Below are 23,792 nucleotides of genomic sequence, written 5' to 3'. Positions count from 1 at the left end.
AGACACTTTCCTCCACAAGTCATGCTTATGGGATTATACTAAGTTTTTTGTTGTTGTAATTAGGACTGTTCAAATCGAACCGAAAAATCGCATGAAACCGAAAAGTCAAATCGAATCGATTAAAAATATTAAGTTTGGTATTGAGTAAAAAAATCTGAATCAGGCCGACATATAAATATATAATTTTCTTTAGACAATGTCTAAAAATATTTGTGATTCTCTCATGGGATGTGATATTTAATAGGACTATGAAGTGCATCTATTGTTATTTACTTTAAATAATGGTTTGTATCATTAATATCTTATCAAGTGTTATTGAAATATAGCAATCTCTTTATTATTCCATATATACTCATATGTCAAGATCTATTAAACTCTTATATTATTTTTTTTAGAATTTAAAATGGTATTTTATTGGTTATTTTAAAATTAAATAACACATATCATTATTAAGATTTCGTATTATTTTTTGTGTTTAGTTATTAAATTCGGTTAACTTTGAAAGCATATATCAATGAAAAATTATTGTTAGACGATTAAGAAAATAACTATCAAGTGTTACTTAAAAATACATCAATAACTTCAACGAAATATGATCGAAATAAGATTCATATAACAAACAAATCAAAAAATCCAAAAAACCCGACATTAACCAAACCAATCCAAACCGATATAATTGGTTTGATTTGGTTTTGATAAAATTCGAACCAACCTGACTCATGTACACACCTAGTTGTAGCAGTAATAGTTGAAACTTCAACCATTTACTTATGAAGATTGAGTTTCTAATCATGGGCGTATCTACCATGTAAACTACGGCTAACCTAGTAGATTTTTCTTAGACGATGTAAGTCTATAACATTTGAATGTGAACTCAGTTGGTATTATATATTAATTTGAAGTCGTTGTACGAGCCCATAAATTTCAAATTTTCATTAGTTTCTGGGTCTAATCAAGCAAAATAAAATAGATCATAGGGCTGATTTGACACTTGTTGAAACTAGAGGGGTGCTTTAGCAATAGTCGAGAAAGCTCCACACGAAGGAGTTAAAGGAGTGTAGAATACATCAAACAATACTACCCAGACTCAGAGCTACTCTCCAAGATTTGCAGAGACAGTAGCGGCACCTTCTTGATCTCAAAAGCGGCAAATTTTTGAGAGGCCAAAATGGAGGAATTAACATCAGCTTTGAATTCTCATATGGACCAAATGGCAGATCTCGTTGAGAAATTCAGTGCAGAGATGAGGTCCAGTCTTAGACCCGCCTATGACAACTTCATGGGCTTCTTCCACGCCATTGACTGGACGGTATTTCCCTTTTTATCCAACTCCTACAAATGCTACCAACTTCGTAAAAATCAGATTTTGTTAGGGTTCTCTTATTATTTGTTTATTTTCTGTGAAAATATGTCTTTCTTAATTAACCAAAAAGAGAGTAAAAATTTTAAAAATATAAACAGTTTCCTTTGTGTATTCCTATTTAATAATCAATATTATTGTTCCTTCGGGGACAAATGATGAAATTGGAACAATACAGAGAAGATTAGCAATTGAATATTCAATATTCTCAGCAAGATATTGTAGTTTCTGTTCTTTGTTACTACCAAGTTTCAACTAACGGATAACTTCGAGCTGGCTTTCACATTATTGCCGGTGAAGTGATGCCAAAGATACTTAGTGTGCTCATCATAAACTCATGAATTTTTGTTTTATCTTGTTATCCTTGATCCCATTCATTATCTAGATTATGCTGGTTTCCACTGCATGAAATTGAGACAAGAAGTGGAAATTAATTTATGATAACTTATCACTAACAGTAGATATGAGGAAAGACAAGAAAATATGATCGTCTAGCTGAATAGAATAGGTTCAGAAATTTTAACCTGCAAAACTTAGATAGATCTTCACCTAGGCACGTAGAATCACATAGCTTAAATGGATGTCAGTTAATTTTAACTGAGAATTTACCGTGCTTTACTTTGAACTCTCATATGCTTTACAAGGAAAATCCACACTTGGATGAATGTGCATAATCAAATAGCCTAAATGAATGTCGTTTCATTTGAATTGAGAATTTTAACAAGGAAAACCTATACTTGCCTGATGTCAAGAGAAATTACAGTAAAGAAAATGGATCTTTGTTCTAGCCAAAATAGACCCGCTGCTTGATGCATAGGAACAAGCAAGATGAGAAACATTTGACCAGAAATATGAAGTAGTAGAATTATCCAATTGAAGGAACTAAATTGTTTTTGATTGGAGCAAGTTGCTGGAGTATTTGTGGAGTCTAAACTTCACTGTAACTTTCGTTTAGCACAATTATGAAATGTATTAATCACGCGAAATATCATGCAGTTGTATTCGTCTTATCTATACCCTTGCACCATCTTATCTATACCCTTGCACGCATTGTCCAATGTGAAGAGATAAGTCTGCTGAGCACTTGTCCCTGTGAAGTGTTAATATTAGTAGCATCCTCAAGCTTAAGCTTTTATGTTTATTCCATTTGTCTTGTAAGAAATGCACTTTAAATTTTAACGTATCCATCAAATATCCACTTGCTCTTGGCACCCATTAGCTTATGTTCACAGGTCATCATCCGCTGCCATTTCTTTTCTCCTTATTGGAGTTTCAGTTAGAATATAGGTATCTAGAATGACCAGTGATGCTTTAACCTTCCAGCACACACAGGCAAACCGCAGAGGCTATCGAACCACTTGTAATGCTTTAGAAGTAAGGGCCATGTTCTATCCAGTTTCACTATATCTTCCTTTCTCTACATTAGAATCCGCTTACCCTCTTCTTATGCTATATGGTTCTTCATGCTAATCTTCTTATGTCTAGTTACTTTCTTCCTTTTACGCACTTTGTATATTCTTTTTTTTTTTTGGGCCCCCAACTTATGAAACTGAAGATGAGCAAGAGTATCTAAGAGCTCTAATTGATGCCCAACGAGAGCGAAGTCACATGAGATGTGGTTGGTGCTGCAAGCTGTCTAATGCAATACAAGGAGAATAGTAGAGAGAAACTAAAGCTATATGTTCAAATTTTGGTTGGAAATTGAAATACAATTCTTTTTGAAACATATTGAAATACTATTTGTATGAGATAATATATTCATTATTACCTTATCAATATTTTCTTCATGAGAATTATTACCTTATCAATATATATGCATTACTAATTATTTTTGAGCAACTAGGTCTCTTAGGCTAACAAAGATGTCCTTTGACCTTGTCAAATATGAGATATTGGCATTTTGACATGGACGAGCTTTCTGGTTGTCTTTCTTATTGTTGGTTTTCCTTTTCCTTTTGCAGGAACCTTGGTTGATATGTCTTCTTTCATTTCATGCCATGTTTCTTCTTGTATCATTTGTCTCTCGGAGGAACATCAATTTCCAGATGTTTTTGTTCCTTCTTGCACGTAAGCGTTCCTCTTTTTATTGTAACCTGATTTCTGATATTTCTTCTTTTTACTTGCTTAGGTATATTAGCACTCAAGGCCTTGAAATTAATCTAGTAGTGTCGGTGTTCTTCAGCTCAGTTTTTTTACCCCTTTCCTAGTTCTGTTTCTTTACCTGCCTTTATCTCCTTTTTAGTTCTCTCTTTCTTAACAAAAAGTTTCTTTTATGTTTTGCATCTTTGAATGTGATGAGTGATACTATTTTCAGACATATTCGTTGAACCGTAAGGAAGAGGATAAAAGATATGGTACTACTGAAAAAAAGGAAGAAATGAAGTGAAAAGACATGTCGAGGCAAACCCTCTATGATGTGGCCGCTTCATGCAGAATAAATGCTTAAAGCATTCTTAGTGGACTCTGCGATCCCAGAAGTTAAGAACAGTGACTCTACTGTAGGATGTATAATTAGAACTCTGCAAAAAGAATTCAGGTAATCAGCGAGTAACCTATAGATTGTATGCAAACAACCATTCCTGGAACAATTGATTTGTTCTGATAACCAATTTGCGACAACTAGAACAGCTTTGGCTCCATAGAGTGAGAATAATCTGTGGTAGACAACTTCAAAAGCTCATTGACATAGTACAGTTCCAGAATGATCAGTCAGAACTTCTACATGGATTGCTAGCGTTCCTCTTTTGCAAAGTCACATAGAACTTCAGTTTTTTGGTGATTGCATTTTATGTTCTTTGAACACAAGATAAACTCTTGGAATTTATTCACTTCCTCCTCTTGGTTGTCTAGTTTTTTGGTGTATAAAACTACATATTTGTTGGTTTTCAAATTAAAAGTTCCAAAAACGAAAAAAGTTGTGGCTTAATTGAAAGCATAAGTTTTGAGGCCCGTTAAAGCTACTTGCGTTCTATATGCTTGTAACTTTTGTTGTGAAATTGCTGAAGTGAGGCCATCTTTTTAGCTCGCATGTTAGAAGCTTGATCTTTTGAATTGCAGTATGTGAATATGTTCCTTTTGCCTTACTTCTTTAGTTTCCTTATAATGCAGTTGGAGGAGTGTATAGTGCTGAAAGGCTTAATGGCTTATTAGCTGCAAACTGGAAAAGCTTTGCGCGCCAGAATTACTTCGATTCACATGGCATTTTTCTTTCCACACTTTGGTCTGGGCCTCTGTTGGTTATTGCGATAATAATCTTGGCGAGTATTTTTGGTCATTCCTTTCTGTTTGTTTCCGTCATTTCTAGTGTTTTCTACTCATTAAGTTGCTGCGCACTTTTCTTCTTTGCAGGTTAATACCCTCTTTTCACTATGTTACCTGATTGTAAGGTGGAAAAAAGCCGAGCTTAGACACCGGGCCAGACTAGCTCGTAACAAGGAGGATTAACAAACATATTGCTGCTCTGCTACGACTGGAGCATAGGGTGGGCTCCTGGAATGCGGATTATGCAAAGACTTACTCCATTATCTCCCTACACAAGATTAGTGAAGAGAATACCTTAGCTTGGACCGGGAGCACGAAGCACGTGTTACGTTAAACTTCTCCCTATTTAAATGTGTTTTCATAATTTGGTTTCAAAATTTTTCCCTTTGTAGAGGTGAAATCAGCATAGCCTTTCTTGCTTTTATACTCCATCTGAGAATCTGAGAGACGCTGTCCGTCTTTTATTTATCTTGCAGTTCTAGATCTTGGAATTTCTTATTTCATGATTAATGCAACTCTGTCCTCAGATAAACTTGCCTGTGAAACAGGAAGCTGAAGAAGCGAGAAAAATTAACACTTGAATTTCCCTTAGAATTACAAGAAATATTGGAATTACATCAATAATCTTGGGAGGTACTTAGCATTTTGTTTCCAGCCAGGTTGAAGGTTTGTTATTATGGATTTGCTGCTCTTTTTTCCACGCTAATTTCCAAACCATTTCACGCCACATTTTCCCAGCGTTTCGTTTGATAACTCACAACTGAAGGCAAATATTCGGTCTCTTTTGGTGTTACCTAGATTGCACCTAATGATATTTAACAGTTCCAATTGTGAATCTCTTATTATACATGTCACCACGAAGTTCACATCATTGATACAATTCTGTTACCATTCATAAAAGTACAGTGATGAGTGTATGCAACTGCTCTGATAAATGGATGCTCACTTAACACTCAAGGAGTAAACTATTCAAATCTTATACAGTTTTGATCGAACCTTCTCAATTAGTTCTCCCATGGGAAATTCCCAGAGGCAAGCTTTTGCAAGGTGTAACCTGGTATACAGTGAATTTATGAACATCTTTCGCAGTCAGAAAGCTATTAGCGAACAAACAGCGTATGCAATTGGAACCTCACCACCCTCAGCATCAGGAAACGGGATAATAACTGAATAACAGCATCTAATATTTAAGGATGAGAAACAAGTAGACCTTCAAGCTCTGCTGGTGCGACCTGAAAACCTTTTTACTTGATGAGCTATCTGATCCTGTCTACGACATAAAGCATTCCTTCCTTGTCAAAGTACCCAAGATTTCCAGTATGAAGTATGAACCCAGTCCTCATCTATAGTCTGCCTTGTGGCCTGTGGATTGTTGAAATAGCCTTGCGTCATGTTGGGACCACACGCCCATGTTTCCCCTAATTGTCCAGGGGGAAGAGGCTTCAGTTTATCAACACTAACTATTAGAGCTTCCACTCCGGAACTACAGACCCCGCTGATACTGTGTGTCTGGGGCCTGCATATTGATTCTCCAATGAGACAATCTCACAAGTTTCTGTCATACCATATCTCTGTGCAACAACACCTGAGGAAAGCTCTCAGCGAATTCCTCCATCAACTCCTTCCCCAAAAGTGTAGCACCAAACCCAATATGCTTCAACGATGTTAAATTGTACTTCTTCACCACAGGATTCTTAGCCAATGCCAAAACAACCGGAGGCACAATCCATAAATGTGTCACCCTATACTATTCAATTTTTCAAAATCATTTCCAAATCAAACTTTGTCATAGACACACAGCATTACCCCTTAGGAAGTGTGAATACATAATAATAGAGGACCAAACACATGAAACATAGGCAAGCCACACAAAAACACATTATGCATTTCACCCCCCAAATCTTGATCAGCAGTCACCATTAAAGACACAACAATGAAATACTCTAGGAATATGATAATAAGCTCTGAGTTACAATTATTCACTTGCTTGGGAAGTTCTAAAACTGAATTGGATTAACAGTAATGGCAATGACACCAAAGAAACAAAGAGGGAACTGGAAAGAGTTGGGGGCAAAAATAAGTACGACCTTGTTTTTCTTGATGCCAGGCGATATTCTGGACATCATGAACTTGAACTGAGAAAAGGTAATGATTTGACCAGTCAGCACAAAAAAGGGCAGGTTTTTCAGGAACAGACTTGATGTTTCTGAAGGGAAAAGAGAGCATACAAAGATTTTAACAAAACGAAACATGACAAAATGGGCAAAAAAGGGAAAAAATGTAATTCAGAGCTATATTCTCTTGTCAACACCCGAACATGACTTATATCCTTCTCCTATTATCAACACGTTTTCTCTTTGATGGTTCACCTTCCAAATGGTCCACACTGGATTTTATCTAAAGAAGAACAGAATAAATTGTCAAATAAAATAAACAAGCACATCTAAATCCAATTATTGCAAGTCAAAAGAATGTTGATTGTTCACCTTATCTAGTTTCTCTCTGACCAGCTTAACAGTTTGATTCATAGACTGTGAAGGGAAGTATTCCTGACATGGCACCAAAGGGGAGAAACAATCATTCTATTGAACTTAAAAACCAAGTATTGATAACCTGCATGCAGTTAGCAAAAAATCACGCACATAGGGTTCATATTAGTATTGCAAAGAAAAGTTGAAAATACGCTTTGCCTGCAGATTCTCGGTAAAAGAGGTAGTTCTACAATTAGATCATCTAGGAAGTGATAGCCTGACTGAATTGAAGAACTGAATAATCATTTTGAAAAGAAATGCTTAATTCTCTAGGTTTATTCTCCTCTCTTCTCTAAGGGTCTCTTTGTTGGTCCTCCCCGTGTCCATGAGTAAAATGAGATATGACCGAATACTAAAAGGAAACGTGTCATATCTCTTAAGTAAATTAGCAATTGCGCCTCGCCAATAATTTGTTGCATGACAACAGGAAGAGGAAAATAACAGAAAAGAAAGATGAGGCAGCACCAAAAGAATTGGCACCACTCACGAACCTTGCTTTCATGACCCACACTAGCCAAACAAGCATAAACTAAACCCAAAATGACGGGATCCACGCCCCATCTAGCTAGACAGGCTTACCCCAAAAAGGCGCACCCACATGATACCCAATCTAAATAATCCTCAGCCCTCTCCTTGATACCAACTCTATCAGCCCAAGGTTTAACTCGAGGGAGTACATTCAGATCATTTGATGCCATCAATGAAGCCAAGTACTTCATCCAAAAAAAAAAAGGGAATGTGTTCAGATCAACCAATGTAAGTTGCTAATTAACCAATGTAAATTCCTAATTTTTGCCATCGTAGCACTAGCTAATGACTCTATTGCTTGATAATTCTCCATCAAGCAATTAAACAAGATATCCACAGTAATCTTTCTGTTTATTCGAAGTCACTGCAATCTATACCACGAAAATCTGCCCCTGGAAACATGTCTACAGCTGCCATATTGCCAAGACCACAACAATCACAAAAGATTTTCTGTCGATTTTTCTCCCCTACAACATTCTTCTCGCTTTTTTGTTAATCAACCAACTACAAGCGTATTAATGGGTGCTAACTCTCCTACTTCTCAAAACCTAAGGGGATCTACGTGAAATTTACATACACATTTATAGCCTTCACGCACTCTAAAATGCACAAAAATGATTATCTGGCAACCACCTCCCTTCTTCATAACTTGACTATGGAACTTGATAACCATGTTAAAAGCATTTGCCAAAAGTCGAAATCATACGAGGTATAAATGCATCACAATGCAATTCTATGACCAACCTTGTCTGATGAAATTGTTGTCGCAGGAGAACACTGTACGTCATGAGCAGAGTTACACCGCGAATTGGAGCTCTGCCTACAATAAAAATGATTTTATTCTATCTTGATACAAAACTCAAAACTCAATTCAGAGCATCTCTATTAAACTACCTTTGATTAGAGCCAACTGAGTGTACAATAGAATTCAACTGAGCTGGAGAGGGCTCACTAATCACATCTGCGCTATATGTGGCAGATCCTTTAGATCTTCCAGCTGAAAGGACATTGATCCCAGAATAAGAAACTAAGGTCTACAAAATAAAGGTAAACTCATTAGACAAATTAATTGCTAACTTGTGAGAAGGTACTTACGATTTAATCGTGCTAAAACTTCCTTCCTCCTAGCTTCTAACTTATCCTTCGTCTCAAACAGACTCTCAAATTGAGGTGCATAAGAGACGTGTAGCCTGTTCCCGAGGAAAACAGACTCATCCAGTTTCCTTTTGGCAAACCTGGAGTAGCGAATATGTAAGTATAACTTATGATGCAATATAAACACAAATGTTCACATATATGAAAATTGCATGGAAACTATCAACGAGAAAACACATGCTATATAGGACTAGTTCCCTCAACATTCTATTTACGCATAGTTTGATTGGGTGCAGAGTATAAGAAAGAAACGAAGACTTTTGAAACTTGTGGTCTTAATAGGACATAACATTTGTGTGGCTATAAAACTTTTGAAACGTGTGGTATTAAACATGCCATAACATTTGTGTGGAGCTTGTCATTAAGCGTAAAATGCAGAGTTCATGTTAAATTGTTTTCAAATTTAGAAAAGTGTCATTCTTTTTGGAACAGACTAAAAACAAAATAGTGTCACTCTTTTTTAACCAGAAGGAATACAAGGGAATTGGGATCCTCTTGCAGTACATATTTCCTGCACTTTCTCGTAGCAGTTTAATGAAATCTTTCACAGTACTTATAAAGAAAATACCAATATCCATTTACATCTCTAGATGTAATGGTGATGATCTGAGCATTGAAATAACCTGGCATTGTCAACCCGGTAAAACTTGATCCAGAAAACATCTGTAAACTGCTCGCAATCTTCAGCATCCATTGGTTTACATCTAAGAACCAAGAGAACGATAAAGATGAAGGTAATACACTAAAAGACAGTATTGACAATACCCTAAGATCATCAAACTTTATCTTCAAATCTCGCATAAGTGAGTACAGTCACCATTCTAATTATATTCTTAAAGCAAAAGGACAAACATACACGATGCACGAATACATAGTTTCAACAAGCAGATATATGGATATCATCTCCACCATCCCCCCTCTCCCCAATGAAACCACAAAATAGATACTCCATAAAGAGCAAGATGCAGTATTGGTTCTCTATTACCTTTGTGTGTACTTTTCATCTCTTTCTTCTTTGACCTTTCCTTTTTAACCTTTAATTGTCGAATATAGCATTTTTTTGTGGATGACCAAAAAATCCGTCTGGAACCAGCCGCGGCCTTCGAAACTCGGAGATAATGAGCCACCCCCTCTCCTATTAATCCACTTAAACACCATGTTTAGTTCGTATAGCACATAGCTCGAACCTGTGATCTAAGTCACAAGTCCCGGAACCTTTGCCACTTGAACTACACCCTAGAGACTTGAATATAGCAAAATTGATCTAACTTTTAGGTGGAACTAGCTAAGCTAACATTTTTGTTAACTTTCACATGACACGCTCGTTTGGAAACAAAAGGCAAATATAAATTATCTATATCAGATAATTAATGTACTAAGTCCATTGCACACCCAATTGTTTCAAAAGTGAAAACAAACCAAAAGGTTTTAAATTTACGAATAAATCTCCAATTAGTTGAGAGAAAAGCCGTACTCTTCAATTTCTCCGTAAGTGGAGAATAGTTTAGAGAGCTGATCGCCACAGCCCAACGCTGGAACATTCCTCACAATCAAATATCTGCACAAAATTCCAGCAAACTCACATCACGAAAGGATTAAATAAATTTGAATTCACGATGTTAATATAATCTAGAAGACAGAGAGATAAGAGAGTGGGTTAACGAACTTGGATTCATCACAGATTGTGTAAACGCGGACTGCAGGAGGCTCGTCTTTGTATCGAGGCATACCACTTCACAATTCAATTTGGATCATATGATGGCCCCTGATAAATAATAAAGGAAATTTTACCTCACTGTACCAAAGTATACCCTCACTTTATTTTAAACCAGAATCATTTTAAAATATTATTTTTTATAACTATTTTTTATATTTTATAACAAAATAGTTATTTATGATATATACTATCATTGAATCATGAAATACGCTATTTATATTTTTAATATCTCTGTATTTCAATTAACACACGATTGTATCTCATATTTTTTCTTTTTCTCTCTCTTCGAGCAAAATAGACTGAATCATCTAGAGTTATTGCAATTGAATATTTGGAGGTGTGGATGAGAAGGAAGACAATAGTCGCTCGCTGTTAAATCAAGCAATCAATGTTCAACTGTCCTTTTCAGTTGGAGAATAGCAAAATTTCTAATGATCCTAGTGTTGCAGATAAGATTAGTTTTCTAGTGAAAGTAGGAGATATAATCGTGATGGGAACAAATGGATTGTTCGATAATGTTCATGATTTTGAGTTAGAATTTGTTGTGAACAATGGGGTGGACTCGTGGGAGTCAGATGTGCCTGATACATTGGCTTGGAGGATAGCGTAATATGCATTGGAGTATTTTTATCTTCTAATTGTTTCTGTTTGTGAATAGATGATTCGGAAAACGTCATTTTCGACGAACTTTCTTCTCTTCTTTGTTATTTAGTCACATACAAAGATACAAATATATTGTATTATGTACAAATTCACTCAAACACATTGTATTTTTGTATAAATATATTTTTTTGCATGTATTTATGTATTTCGAAGATCTGTATTTTTTTAATACAACTGAATACACTTGTATTCAAGCATTCTGTAGATACAGTATGCATGAATACAAGATATAAATATTGACATATACTGAATACAAATAGAAATACAGTGAATACAACCAATGAAATATACTGAATATAACAATAATAACATGAATTAGGAATAACTAAAATATTATTAATACAAATACATTTGAATACACTGAATATAAAACAACGAATACAGTAAATACAAACATTGAATCTAATGAATGCAACAGTAAAAAAAATACTGAAACACATTAAATACAAAAGTTAAATACAACAGTTATATACGACTGAAAATCATTTTAATTAATTAGGTTGATAATGAGGCATGTTAGAATTAATTTTGTTGAGTTATATTAGGAGTGTATCACGCTAATTGATATTATTTCCGTTATTAGACAGCTGGACAGACCTATTTTTAAGGTGATTGTCATTATTGAATTCATGAATACATTGCGCGAATACATATGAATACATGCGCGTATAGCTGGACTGCCCTTATTTTTAGGCATTTTTTTTGCTACTGTATTCATGAATACAGTAGCGCGAATACAACGAATACACTACTGTAACAACTGAATAGTAGCTATAGGAAGTAATTATGTATATGATAGCTATATGAAGTTAATAGCTACCAAACAATAGTGGTTTCTGAACATTTCTCATAACAGTATGCATGAATACAGGATATAAATATTGAAATACAGTGAATACAAATAGAAATACAGTGAATACAATCAATAAAATATACTGAATACAATTGTAATAACATGAATTAGGAATAACTAAAATACTATTAATACAAATATATTTGAATACACTAAATATAATATAGCGAATACAGTAAATACAAACATTGAATCTAATGAATGCAACAGTAAAAAAAAATACCGAAACACATTAAATACAAAAGTTAAATACAACAGTTATATACAACTGAAAATCATTTTAATTAATTGGGTTGATAATGAGGCATGTTAGAATTAATTTTGTTGAGTTATATTAGGAGTGTATCACGCTAATTGATATTATTTCCGTTATTAGACAGCTGGACAGACCTATTTTTAAGGTGATTGTCATTATTGAATTCATGAATACATTGCGTGAATACATATGAATACATGCGCGTATAGCTGGACTGCCCTTATTTTTAGGGATTTTTTTTGTTGTTGTATTCATGAATACAGTAGCGCGAATACAACGAATACACTACCGTAACAACTGAATAGTAACTATAGGAAGAAATTATGTATATGATAGCTATATGAAGTTAATAGCCACCGAACAATAGTGGTTTCTGAACATTTCTCATAACAGTATGCATGAATACAGGATATAAATATTGAAATACACTGAATACAAATAGAAATACAGTGAATACAACCAATGAAATATACTGAATACAATTGTAATAACATGAATTAGGAATAACTAAAATACTATTAATACAAATACATTTGAATACACTAAATATAAAATAGCGAATACCATAAATACAAACATTGAATCTAATGAATGCAACAGTAAAAAAAAAATACCAAAACACATTAAATACAAAAGTTAAATACAACTGAAAATCATTCTAATTAATTGGGTTGATAATGAGGCATGTTAGAATTAATTTTATTGAGTTATATTAGGAGTGTATCACGCTAATTGATATTATTTCCGTTATTAGACAGCTGGACAGACCTATTTTTAAGGTGATTGTCATTACTGTATTTATGAATATATGGGGCGAATACATGCGCGTACAGCTGGACTGCCCTGATTTTTAGGCGTTTTTTGTTGCTGTATTCATGAATACAACAGCGTGAATACAACGAATACACTATCGTAACAACTTAATAATAGTTATAGAAAGTAATTATTTATATGATAGCTATATGAAGTTAATAGCCACCAAACAATAGTAGTTTCCGAAAATTCCTCGTAAATAAATGAAACGCTGGAGTTTGTTTCAAAAAACGATGAAAGACTTTTGAAATTATTTGTCCTGTTTTGTTAAGTAGCTACAAAAAGCCTTCTTCAAATTATTTTGTGAAAGAATTTTTGCTCCTAAAAATAGCAAAATTTGTGCTTCTAGAAATTATAGAATAATCAGAAATGAAAAAGACGACCCGAAATTTATCATTAGAGGATAGAGTTCAATTTAAACAAGCATTAAAGAAAAAAATGGGTTTGAGTAATTTTGCCCCGTCCATATTGCTCAATGTTGCACCTCATTAAATTCGTTCAAATCCTTATTATTAGTAAATTGCCTTGTATTTGACCTTGCTATGAAGGAAGCCTAGTGTAATATGATGGACTTCACTTGCCCAAATTAATCCGAAAAAATATCCAAATTTATCTTTTAAATTTTGACTATAATTTTAAAAAATTCAAATAAGAATATCGTTATAGATCATAAGAAAGAATGAGACTTTTTAATACAAAGGTTAATAGTAGAGCAAACATTTAACTTTTCCTAATACAGAGGTTAATAATAGAGCAAATATTTAACGAGGACAAAATTATTCAATTTCGAATAGTATAAGAATAAATTTGATCCTGTTTTCTAAAATTAATCGATAGAAACTTCAGTAGGTAATAAATATTTACATGAGATGTTTGAGTAAACTTGAAGAATATAATTTAAAAAAATTTAACATAATTTAATAGAAAATTTAAATTTTTTTCCTAGAATAAATTGGTGTCAAAAGAAAAACGGAAGATGCTTATGCATTGTCCAATCTCAAAATGGAGATCAAAACGCTGTCGAGATTGACTCGTTGCAGGCGTGCATCAATCCGGATAAGGTACCAAGCATCAACAATCATGTTCGAATTTGAGAGGGTTTTGGGTCGGGTCGGTTTAAAAAAGCCCGGACAAACCAAACGTCTTAAATGGTTGTCACGTGGCCTCTTCCTTAACTTGGATATTTTGTTCAACAGTAAGACGGTAGGGGTATTTTTAATCGATTAGTATAATGAAGGGTTCTTTAAATATTATTTAATAGTAGAGGGATATTTTTGACCCTTTTCCGAAAGAAAAAATAAACAAAAGATATTTGGACAAGCAAAAAATTTGATTAGAAGTTTCTTTTTGGGACTCATATATATATACATATATATATATGATTTGATATACACAAAATATTCATTGTTGTTATACATCCGGTAAAAACATATAAATGACATACACAAAATATATAATTATGTCACTATGTTGATGTATGTGTTTTGTATGTATCCCTGCGTATGTAATTATATATTCAGTGATACATTGAATATACAAACAATATACAATCGACATACAACTAATTTATCATAGAACTACCATCAGAAAAAACACCATATCCATCACCAAAATTCAATTTCAATTGATTTATTCATGAGAAGGTAATAATATCTGAAATCGACCAACCCAATTTGTTGCTCCAAACAAGGTTAATATTTTTCTTTCTCTTAATTTTATTAACTCTAAAGAATGTGTTTGTGGTTTGATATGTCTTTTTAGTTTATAGTTTTATTTGACATTTTAGAGTGTGAAAATAGATATTTAAGCCTATTCCTTGATCTTTAATGACGTTGAGGTTCAGTTATTAGACAGGAAAAATGTTCGAATCTATCCCACTGCTATTGTATATTATTTATATTTGTCCATTGTTATACTTTTCGTCTACTTTCGCCCCTACCGATAACAAACTCTTCAGATTTTTCCCTAATCCTAACGGACCTATATTGTGACAGTTGAGCCCTCCAATTTTTGTCCATGTTAGCTGCCAAGTCAGCCCTTCAAAATTTAACCGAAAAAAATGAAATCCCAAAAACAGTTTTTTTTTTTTTTTTTAATCATCTTTCTATCTACCCTAAAATCATTTTTTTTGTCTTTGCATTTTGATTTCTTTTAATCCTCATGTTAAAATTGTGCAACTTTTCTTTCATATTTAAATATTTCTTGACTGTCAATTTTTAGCTTTTTATTTGCAGAAATGTCACTTCTATGTTCGTAATTTACTAGCAAACATGAAATAACTAGTTATTAGGATTCCAATGAAGGTGCTACGAATTTCTTAAAAGATTTTAGGAGAAATATTGCTTGAGTTGCCAATAGCATTGAAGAACTTTGTTAATCAAGGGGAAAATAAGAATGGAGAAAGCCAATGTCATCGATAAACCCGTAATGCAGCATCCTGATTCTCACTTATTAGCTTTTTCATCATCTGATTCGTCGCTGAAACTAAGTACACATCCAAAGGAGTTTCTTGGAGATTTATATATAAGGGAAAAAGGTCATTATTGCCACGTACTATTGTAAATAGTACACGTTTGTTCTCCGTTTTATTTTACGTCCAACAACCACCCTACCGTTAACAAAGTTGATGTAATTGCCCCTAACCCTAACAGATGGTCAATGTGGCAGCTGACTCACTCCATTTTTTTCACGTCAACTGCCAAGTCAGCTTTCCATTAAGTTGAAAGCCCCAATTCGACTCCCAAATTAGATTGACCCAATTTCACTCCCAAAATTTTGACCCGTAACCCATAACTATTTGCCCACTAAATAAATAGAAATAACCCGTGTAAAACGAGTAGAGGCCTTCGTTTGGTCGAACCTTCTAGTACTTAAAAGAAAACGAGAGAACCAAACCTGTCTATAGAATCCTTGCGTCCAGTGCCGATTTCAAGCAAAGGTAAGAAGTTATTCCAAAAAATTTGATGTTTCTGTTAGTTTTATCTCTTTCTTGTACGTAAGTGAAGTGAAGTTTTACTGGGGTTTCAAATCCCTTTTAGATTTGTTGTTGGTTGGTTAGGGCTTTCAATTCCTCCTTTCTTTATCGATTATTTCAAGCTGATAGGTGTGTGTAACCGAAGTGTAGTTGTCATAGGGTTTCGAATTTGTTGTTTCTTGGAGTTAGGATTTTCAGAATTGTTCTTGGTTGGTTAGGGTTTTCACTTCTCCCTTTCTTTGTCGATAATTTCAAGCTGGTAGGTGTGTGTTTTGCGTTTGTATTCAATTGCATGTATTTTTTTATTATTAAACCGTAATTTTGTTCTTTTTGTTTGCATGTGCCTCATATCTGGTTTATACTTTCTTGGTATTGAAAAGTCCTTTGGTGGTTTAGGGTTTCAATTTTAATATTTTGTGGTCCCAACTTCCTTTGATTTTTTTTTTTTTAGAAAATAAGTGAATCAGATTTTTTATATTGGCTTTTATTTGTTCTTTTCTGCGTTGTTTATTGGACGGTGGGGCAGGGGACACTTTATTTGTTACTTTAATACTTTAATGTATGGTCCCTCACATCCATGGCTGCATCTATTAGTTTATTGAAGTTGACTGACTTCTTCAATATGTGGTACCTTCTATTTTATTCTGCCTTTATCTCTATACCTTCTATTATTCTATTTTGCTCTGCCTTCCATTAGTCTTTGTTTGTTTATGTTGTCTGGTTTTAGTGTGAATTTTATACTGTTTCTATATTTTTTACCTTAAGTGATTTTAGTGTGTCTTAAATATGTATATTCTTTATTCTGCAGTTTACTGACAATGGTCCTGCTGGATTTGGTCTTTCATCATGGTGGAGAGTGGGTCAAGAAACCTTAAGTGATTTTAGTGATTTTACCTTAAGTGATTTTAGTGTGTCAAAGGATGCTCTTGCTGAAGGCAAGAGAAGGTTCCTAAAGATGTACATATGTTTTCATGCAATGAAGATGAGGTTTAAGAGTGGGTTGAGGCCCTTTATAGTGTTGGATGGAACTTTTTTGAAAGGGAAAGTTAAGGGTCAGCTTTTGGTGGCAGTTGGTCAAGACTCTGCAAACCATTTTTATCTATTAGCTCGGGCTATTGTGGATAAAGAAACAAAAGTCACATGGAACTAGTTTTTAAGTCATCTACAAATGTCACAGGACATTAAGATGGGTGAAGGAATCACTTTTATCTCGGATATGCAGAAGGTATGAACACTTATCTTTATTATTTTATTATTTTACCAATCTGTATATATAGATTTTAATTCTTCTTTCCTTTATATGCAGGGGCTGATTAATTCAATCTCAGAAGTTCTTCCTGAGGCCCACCACAGATTCTGTGTAAGACACATAGAAGCAAACTGGTGCAAGAGATGGGGGTCTGGCGAATACAAGAAATATCTTTGGTGGGTAGCTTGGAGTACCTATGAAGAGGACTTCCAAGATCAGTTAAAGAGTATGAGCCAAGTGGACGATGATGGTAAGACTGATGTTAAAAGTCTGTTAAAGTATCCACCTACTTGCTGGAGTAGGGCATTCTTTGATACTACCTGCAAGAACCGGTCAGTGGATAATAACCTGACTGAGTCCTTCAATGCATGGATATTGCAAGCCGGATACAAGCCAATTATAAAGATGTTAGAGGAGATCAGAATCAAGATTATGAATATGTTGACTGATAATGAAGCTGAAGTGGTGGGGTGGGGAAGTGAATACAGTCCCAAGACTCTAAATTTGTATAACCAATTCATGAGGATTGCACAAAAGTGTCATGTGAATGGCAGTGATGACCAAGGTTATGAAGTGACAGAAGGTAATGATAGGCACATTGTGAACCTGGGGGCAAAAAAATACATTTGTAGGACATGGAACCTTTGTGGAATCCCATGTCCTCATGAAATTTGTGCCCTACTATACAAGAAGGTTGACCCTTTAAGTGAGATACACTGGTACCTTTCCAAAGGGGCATATCTCCAAACTTATTCTCATAAGTTACAACCTGTAAGAGGAAAAAAGTTCTGGAAGATAGACTCCACACAGAATATGGAACGACCTGAGTTTGTAAGAATGGCTGGCAGGACAAAAGTAAAAAAGAACGAGACAAATGAGTCCCTTATTAGGCAAGGGCAATGGTCTCAATCCAGGAAAGGGAGAGTAATGACATGTAATAACTGTGGAGAACTTGGACATAATGCTAGGGGATATGCCAAGGTAATCTATCTCTTGAACAATAAATTTATGCTTCTATTTTATTCTGCCTTGTTCTAACATATAATTGTGTATGTTGATAATAACACTCTAAAGGAAAACAACCAATGGGTGGCAAAACAAGGGGAAAGCAGAAACAAAAACAAAGAACTTTGGTTGATGAACCTGATGATGAACAACCTATATCCACAACTGTTGCAGATATTCCAACTGAAGATGACTTCCATTTATCACCACCCTAACCAAGTCAAAACAGTCAAGCTAGTGAATCCAGCAACTTTGTGTTTATGCCAACCCCTTCAGTTAAAAGGCGGCTTCCAACTAGCAATGAATGTCCAGATTTTGAGATCTCTAACTTTGAACCTGAGCCTGACATAGCTATAAGACCAAAGAGTATCTCAGAAGCAAGGACAAGACTCCAGCTAAGGCAGCAAAGTGTACCAGTTGCAACCAGACAAATTGGATTTGTTGGTGATTCAAGCGGTGTAAGTCATCCATCGAAGCTTACTTTCTCAACAAAAGGCATAACATGGTTGGGAAATTCTGCCATCACTGGAAATCAGTTGAACAAACAAAGGTTGACCAAGTTGCAAGCAATAAAGGATAGTGGTAAAGAGCAGAAGTGATGGAAATTTGCTTCTAGTGAACTTTTATGATGTAAATTTTTGAAAGTGTTGTAATTACTGCCATGACAGTAAACTTTATATTTTGGTTGTGGTTCTTTAGTTGTGACAGTTGGTTGTCATGTTATAACTAGGTGTTGACATCTTTTTGGGGTTATAATATGGTATCAAGTTGTCTTATTAAACGCACTTTATGAATGTTGATAGTTGGTACATTATGAATCAAGGTGAATATTTGGTGATGAATGTTCAGTTCATTGTTGTCCATTTTAAAACCTTTTCAATTTCAGTTTCCAGTTATCCATTTTTACGACTGGAAGGTAAGTTTTTTATTTTTACACTTGCTGCTGTCTTTTATGTCAAATGAATTGAATTGAAAGGAATTAAATGACTTAGTTATTCAACATGCCATTTAGAACAATCAAATATGAAGAACATATACTAGTAAGGGAAAGCAACAAAAAAAATCTGTAGAACATGGCTGAAAAGCAACAAATACTACTATAGCAACAAATACTACTACAACATGACTTAATTGACCTAAAAGTCAGCTACACATATATAACTCAAATTCAGCAATCTTGTCTTTGCAAAAAAGTCACTTTATCATCGAGGCTGCAAAAAAACCAAGAAACAGTCCCCAAGAAATCATAAGTAACATCATTGTCTTTGCAAGTTTATCTTCCAACTTGATGACTTTATTCACTTCATATTGGTGTATAGCCTTCATGGCAATTACTTATTCCTTCAATTTGTCCCTTTTCATTTTAACCTCATCCATCGACGATGTTAAATCTTTAATATTAGTCCAATCACTTTGCGAGAATATTTTATCTTTCCATTCCCAAAACCCACATGAAATAAGCTGTCAAAAATAATTTAAAAAGATCATTTAGCTAATCATTACAAAACTCTAAACTTGTAGATTTCATAATTACAGTAAACTTAAAAAAAGAAGAAGAGAAAACTGAAATTAAACAACCTTAGGCCTTGGACATTTGTAGAATTTTCTTCCGGAGTTATGTGGAGTAGACGAAGTGAAGTGGTTGGCTATAATGCCACAACGACACCTAATCTATGATGAACAGCTACCTTGCGACATTTATCAACTAAAGATACGTCGAGAATGAAGAAAAAAGAAATTTTGGGAAGATTTCAGTCGAACCCTAAGTTCTCAGCAATGGAGTGTCTTTTGGGGTAGAAGAAGAAGAAGACGGTTATGGGTAAAAATTTTGGGAGTGAAATTGGGTCAATCTAATTTGGGAGTCGAATTGAGGCTTTCAACTTAATGGAAAGCTGACTTGGCAATTGACGTGAAAAAAATAGAGTGGGTCAACTGCCGCATTGACCGTTCGTTAGGGTTAGGGTCAATTACATCAACTTTGTTAACGGTAGGGTGGTTTTTGGACGTAAAGTAAAACGGAGGACAAGCGTGTATTATTTACAATAGTATAGGGGCAATTATGGCCTTTCCCCCTATATATAAAGTCCAAACCAGAGGCTTCCCTATCTCCTAGCGAAACCCAGTAGTAAGTTTAGATCCATGAAACATGGTTTAATTTTACCACAAAAAGTTTAGATCTTGGAGGTTTATCGGCGAAGTATACCTATAAACTGAAAAAGAAAAAGAATGAGAAAAATACAACTCAAAAAATTAGGATGGGATCATGTGGAGTTGCTCTGGTGGATTTGTCGGATTCCGGTGGTTGGATACTGCAGAGCTCCTTATTCTTCCTTTTTTTTTGTTCTTGGGGAGAGTATTTCACATGAAAAATGATGGAATAGAAGAAAAAACGATGTTGGAGAAGGTTTTCGACCCGACTTCGGCCAGATTCCGGCGAAGACTCTGCCACCTCTTTCTTCCTCTCTTTTATTTCGTTCCCTCACTAGGGGCCATCTAGCTTGGCAGTTTTTTATCTTTATTTTTTTTAATCTGATTGTCATCTGACGTGGACAAAAATTGAAAGTGTTGTCTGTGACAATGTAGGTTCGTTAGGGTTATAGGCAAATCTGAAGAGTTTGTTAACGGTAGGGGCAAAAATAGATGAAAAGTATAATGTGGGACAAATATAAACAATATACAATAGTAGAGGGACAAATTCGAACATTTTTCCTATTAGAAATCACATTCATAAAAGAAATTAATTCTACTTCATAATTGTGGCTGTGGGAATTTTGGATTAAAAAAATTAAAATTCAAATTGGGAAGAGAGGCTTGAGAAAGAGGTAAAAGAAAAATTGGAGAAGAATGGAGGCTAAAATCTCTTTAGTTGCTATGTATTAAAAATCTTATTATATTAGATAAATTACGTGCAAATATTCCTAATAATAATAATTGGATTTTCAATGTTGTATATCAAGGTAAAATTCAGTATTTTTTTTTACCGTATGTCTCCTAAGGGACAAGTTGATTAAAAGTGAGGAAGAAAACTGGAAAAGGTTTATATATGTCCCTCTACTATTGTCCCAAATGGAAGACTTGGTTCTTGTCTCTTCTGAAGTCTTGTCATTGTCTCAAAAATAACTTTTGGCCTTATACTATGGTCTTCTTCATCTGCAAATTCTGGAAACTCAAAGTCTGGTAAAGTTTTCCTACTAGTAACATATTGGAGATTTGAAATGTTATCAAAAATAGTTGGGGAAGGAATGAACACAAGTATACTGATGGAGGCTTGACTATTTTGAGATTGTTGGGGTCCTAATAATGGTATTTCTTCATCAATGTTTTCATAATCCATAGTTCTTTTCCTTTTCATTGTATGCTTTCCCTTAGATTGAGAATTAAATGGCTATCATAAATAAATAAAAAATTGTTAGATAATAGAAAATCTATTGTTAAATACTAATAAGAGTAGCAATCAACTTGTACACCCCCTTGCATTATGATTTGGTTCTCCACAGTTATTGCAGTTCATGGTTCTCCCTTTCCTTAAAGGAGACATTCACCTTGCCTCATCTTTTTGCCTATTTCTCTTCACCTTAGTCCTGTCAGCTAACTTCATCATATGCGGTGGTTCCATTGCATGTGATTGGCCTATTTTTCAGAATTTCTCACCCCTAACAGGCTGCAACTTATGTGAATAAGTCTTTAGAGCAGCTTCTTTGCTATACCACTAATGTATTTATTCCAGAGGGTCATTCCTCTTGTATATCACTGCTCTAATTATATGAGGACATGGTATTCCTAAGAGTTGTCATGCCATGCAACTGCATTGTTTCAATTCTATTTTGACAGTATGTTTATCTGCTCCTTCTTTAATCTCATAGCCAGCATCTACACTAAAGTGAATCACACATGTGGGAGCAATCTTAAAAGAATCAGCATACAATTTCATACTTTGTGGACTGAAGTCACGAGTCCATGACTTTAGTTGATCTTCATGTTCTCTCAAAAAGGTCATAACCTTAACTCTAAAATCCTCTAGCATCTTAACTATTGATTTGTACCTTACATCCAAGACATATGCATTGAATGACTCTGTGAAATTATTTTTTACTGCCATGTTCTTGCACAGAGTGTCAAAATAAGCTCTACACCATCACTGGGCAGGATAATGTAGCAAATCTCTCACAACATCTTCTTCCATATCTCTCATATTCTTCAATTGGTCTTGAAATCCTCCTCATAAGTGCTCCATGCACACCTCTATAGAAGCTTCTTCATCTCCCCAGATCTTCATCTCTTATACCAATTAGCCTCAATGTGTTTAACACAAAATCTATGGTTAGCTTCAGAAAATGTTATTCTCATTGCCTCAATCAGACGCAACAAGTCATAAGCAACTAGAAAAGTAACATAAGAAATAAAATATGCAGAACTAAACCTATAAAAATAGAAAAGAGTAATACTTTAAAAAATATAAAAGTACTAAACTAATAAAAAACATAAAAAGAACAAACTTCACAAAATATAAATGAACTAAACTATAAGAAACAGAAAAAATAAACTTTAAAAAGTATAAAAAGAACCAACAGAAAAGTACCTTTTGCATGTCTGAGATGAAAGTGTATCATTCTCCATTCTGTAGGTCCAATGATCCTTTTAGCAATCTCAAAAATCAGTCCAACTCCTCTTTGTTTCTTTGTCTACTACAGCCCATGCTATAGGATAAAAATGGTTCATTGAGTCTTGACAACAACAACTAGAAGTTGTCCTTTAGCTTTTCTCTTCAGGAATGTCCCATCCAATTCAATAAAAGGCCTTAAAACTCATCTTTAATGCATTGAAACAAATATAAGTTCTTAAAAATCTCCTCCTACCTTCAGCAAGTACATATTTTGACAAGTTCATAGCTATATCACTTCCAAGATTACTGATCTTCAACTCATTGGCATATGTCTCTAGCCTATTATACTCATCTTTAAAGCTTCCTTGAAGCTTATTCAGAATCAATGCTTTTGCCCTCTTGCATTTTTCATGACCTACATTCAGCTAAAATGCATCTTTCAGGTCAACCCTCATCTCTTTCACTTTATATTTTGGACTATTTAACTTCTTCTTAAAATAATGTACAATAGTACAGTAGTCAACACTACTATTATCATAAGCAATATAGCATTCATGATGTGGTTTTAAGGTCTTGATTCTTACCCATGGGCGGTCCCCATCTTTAGAGATTGAGCGAACAAATGTGCAGTCAATTTGACACTCATACCTAAGCCTTGTTGTATTACTTTTTTAAGAACTATCTCTTTCTTATTTTTCATAGCATACAGTTTCAAACACTTCCTAGCTTCAGCGATGTCCTTGAAGGTCATACTCTTGTCTAGTTCCTTATAATCAAGGAGTTGATCAGTAATGCTCATATTTCTTTAAGTTGCAATAGTATCT

General features: G+C 34.5%; 2 protein-coding genes and 2 pseudogenes across 5 annotated transcripts; 2 read left to right on the top strand and 2 right to left on the bottom strand.

Annotated features, from left to right (window-relative positions):
- The first annotated feature begins 1,054 nt into the window (after positions 1-1,054).
- On the top strand, positions 1,055-5,153 carry LOC104100783 (uncharacterized). The gene is made up of 4 exons (XM_009608104.4): positions 1,055-1,309; positions 3,322-3,427; positions 4,469-4,617; positions 4,709-5,153. The coding sequence occupies exons 1-4, from the start codon at positions 1,169-1,171 to the stop codon at positions 4,802-4,804; spliced, it is 492 nt and encodes a 163-aa protein (XP_009606399.1). The 5' UTR covers positions 1,055-1,168; the 3' UTR covers positions 4,805-5,153.
- Positions 1,500-1,550, top strand: LOC117277867 (U6 spliceosomal RNA; annotated as a pseudogene).
- Positions 5,154-5,435: 282 nt separating the features above from the next.
- On the bottom strand, positions 5,436-6,541 carry LOC104100785 (probable CoA ligase CCL7; annotated as a pseudogene).
- LOC104100784 (uncharacterized) lies at positions 6,541-10,660 on the bottom strand. Of its 4 annotated transcripts, none has more exons than XM_009608105.4 (8): positions 10,502-10,657; positions 10,310-10,393; positions 9,459-9,539; positions 8,776-8,915; positions 8,575-8,677; positions 8,425-8,500; positions 7,108-7,170; positions 6,541-7,018 (listed from the first exon to the last, which is right to left on the bottom strand). In XM_009608105.4, the coding sequence occupies exons 1-8, from the start codon at positions 10,561-10,563 to the stop codon at positions 6,944-6,946; spliced, it is 684 nt and encodes a 227-aa protein (XP_009606400.1). In that variant the 5' UTR covers positions 10,564-10,657; the 3' UTR covers positions 6,541-6,943. The 4 variants fall into 4 exon arrangements, with proteins under 4 accessions (XP_009606400.1, XP_009606401.1, XP_018627817.1 ...); XM_009608106.4 differs by having other exon boundaries at positions 8,425-8,496; XM_018772301.3 differs by lacking the exon at positions 9,459-9,539 and having other exon boundaries at positions 10,502-10,660.
- Between the last annotated feature and the right edge of the window lie 13,132 nt (positions 10,661-23,792).

The sequence above is a fragment of the Nicotiana tomentosiformis genome, chromosome 8 (genome assembly GCF_000390325.3).
Source record: "Nicotiana tomentosiformis chromosome 8, ASM39032v3, whole genome shotgun sequence".
In the NCBI taxonomy this organism is placed as follows: domain Eukaryota; kingdom Viridiplantae; phylum Streptophyta; class Magnoliopsida; order Solanales; family Solanaceae; genus Nicotiana; species Nicotiana tomentosiformis.
The sequence above is the reverse complement of the archived record's forward strand: the minus strand, read 5'-3'. Positions and strand labels throughout refer to the sequence as shown.

Coding starts and splice junctions, on each gene's coding strand:
- LOC104100784 (XM_009608105.4), bottom strand. CDS start 10,563: ATGCCTCGATACAAAGACGAGCCTCCTGCAGTCCGCGTTTACACAATC. Junction 9,540..10,309: donor ACTTACGGAGAAATTGAAGA/GTACGGCTTTTC, acceptor CTTGGTTCTTAG/ATGTAAACCAATGGATGCTG. Junction 8,678..8,775: donor AGTTTTAGCACGATTAAATC/GTAAGTACCTTC, acceptor ATGTCCTTTCAG/CTGGAAGATCTAAAGGATCT.
- LOC104100783 (XM_009608104.4), top strand. CDS start 1,169: ATGGAGGAATTAACATCAGCTTTGAATTCTCATATGGACCAAATGGCA. Junction 1,310..3,321: donor TCCACGCCATTGACTGGACG/GTATTTCCCTTT, acceptor TTCCTTTTGCAG/GAACCTTGGTTGATATGTCT. Junction 3,428..4,468: donor GTTTTTGTTCCTTCTTGCAC/GTAAGCGTTCCT, acceptor CTTATAATGCAG/TTGGAGGAGTGTATAGTGCT.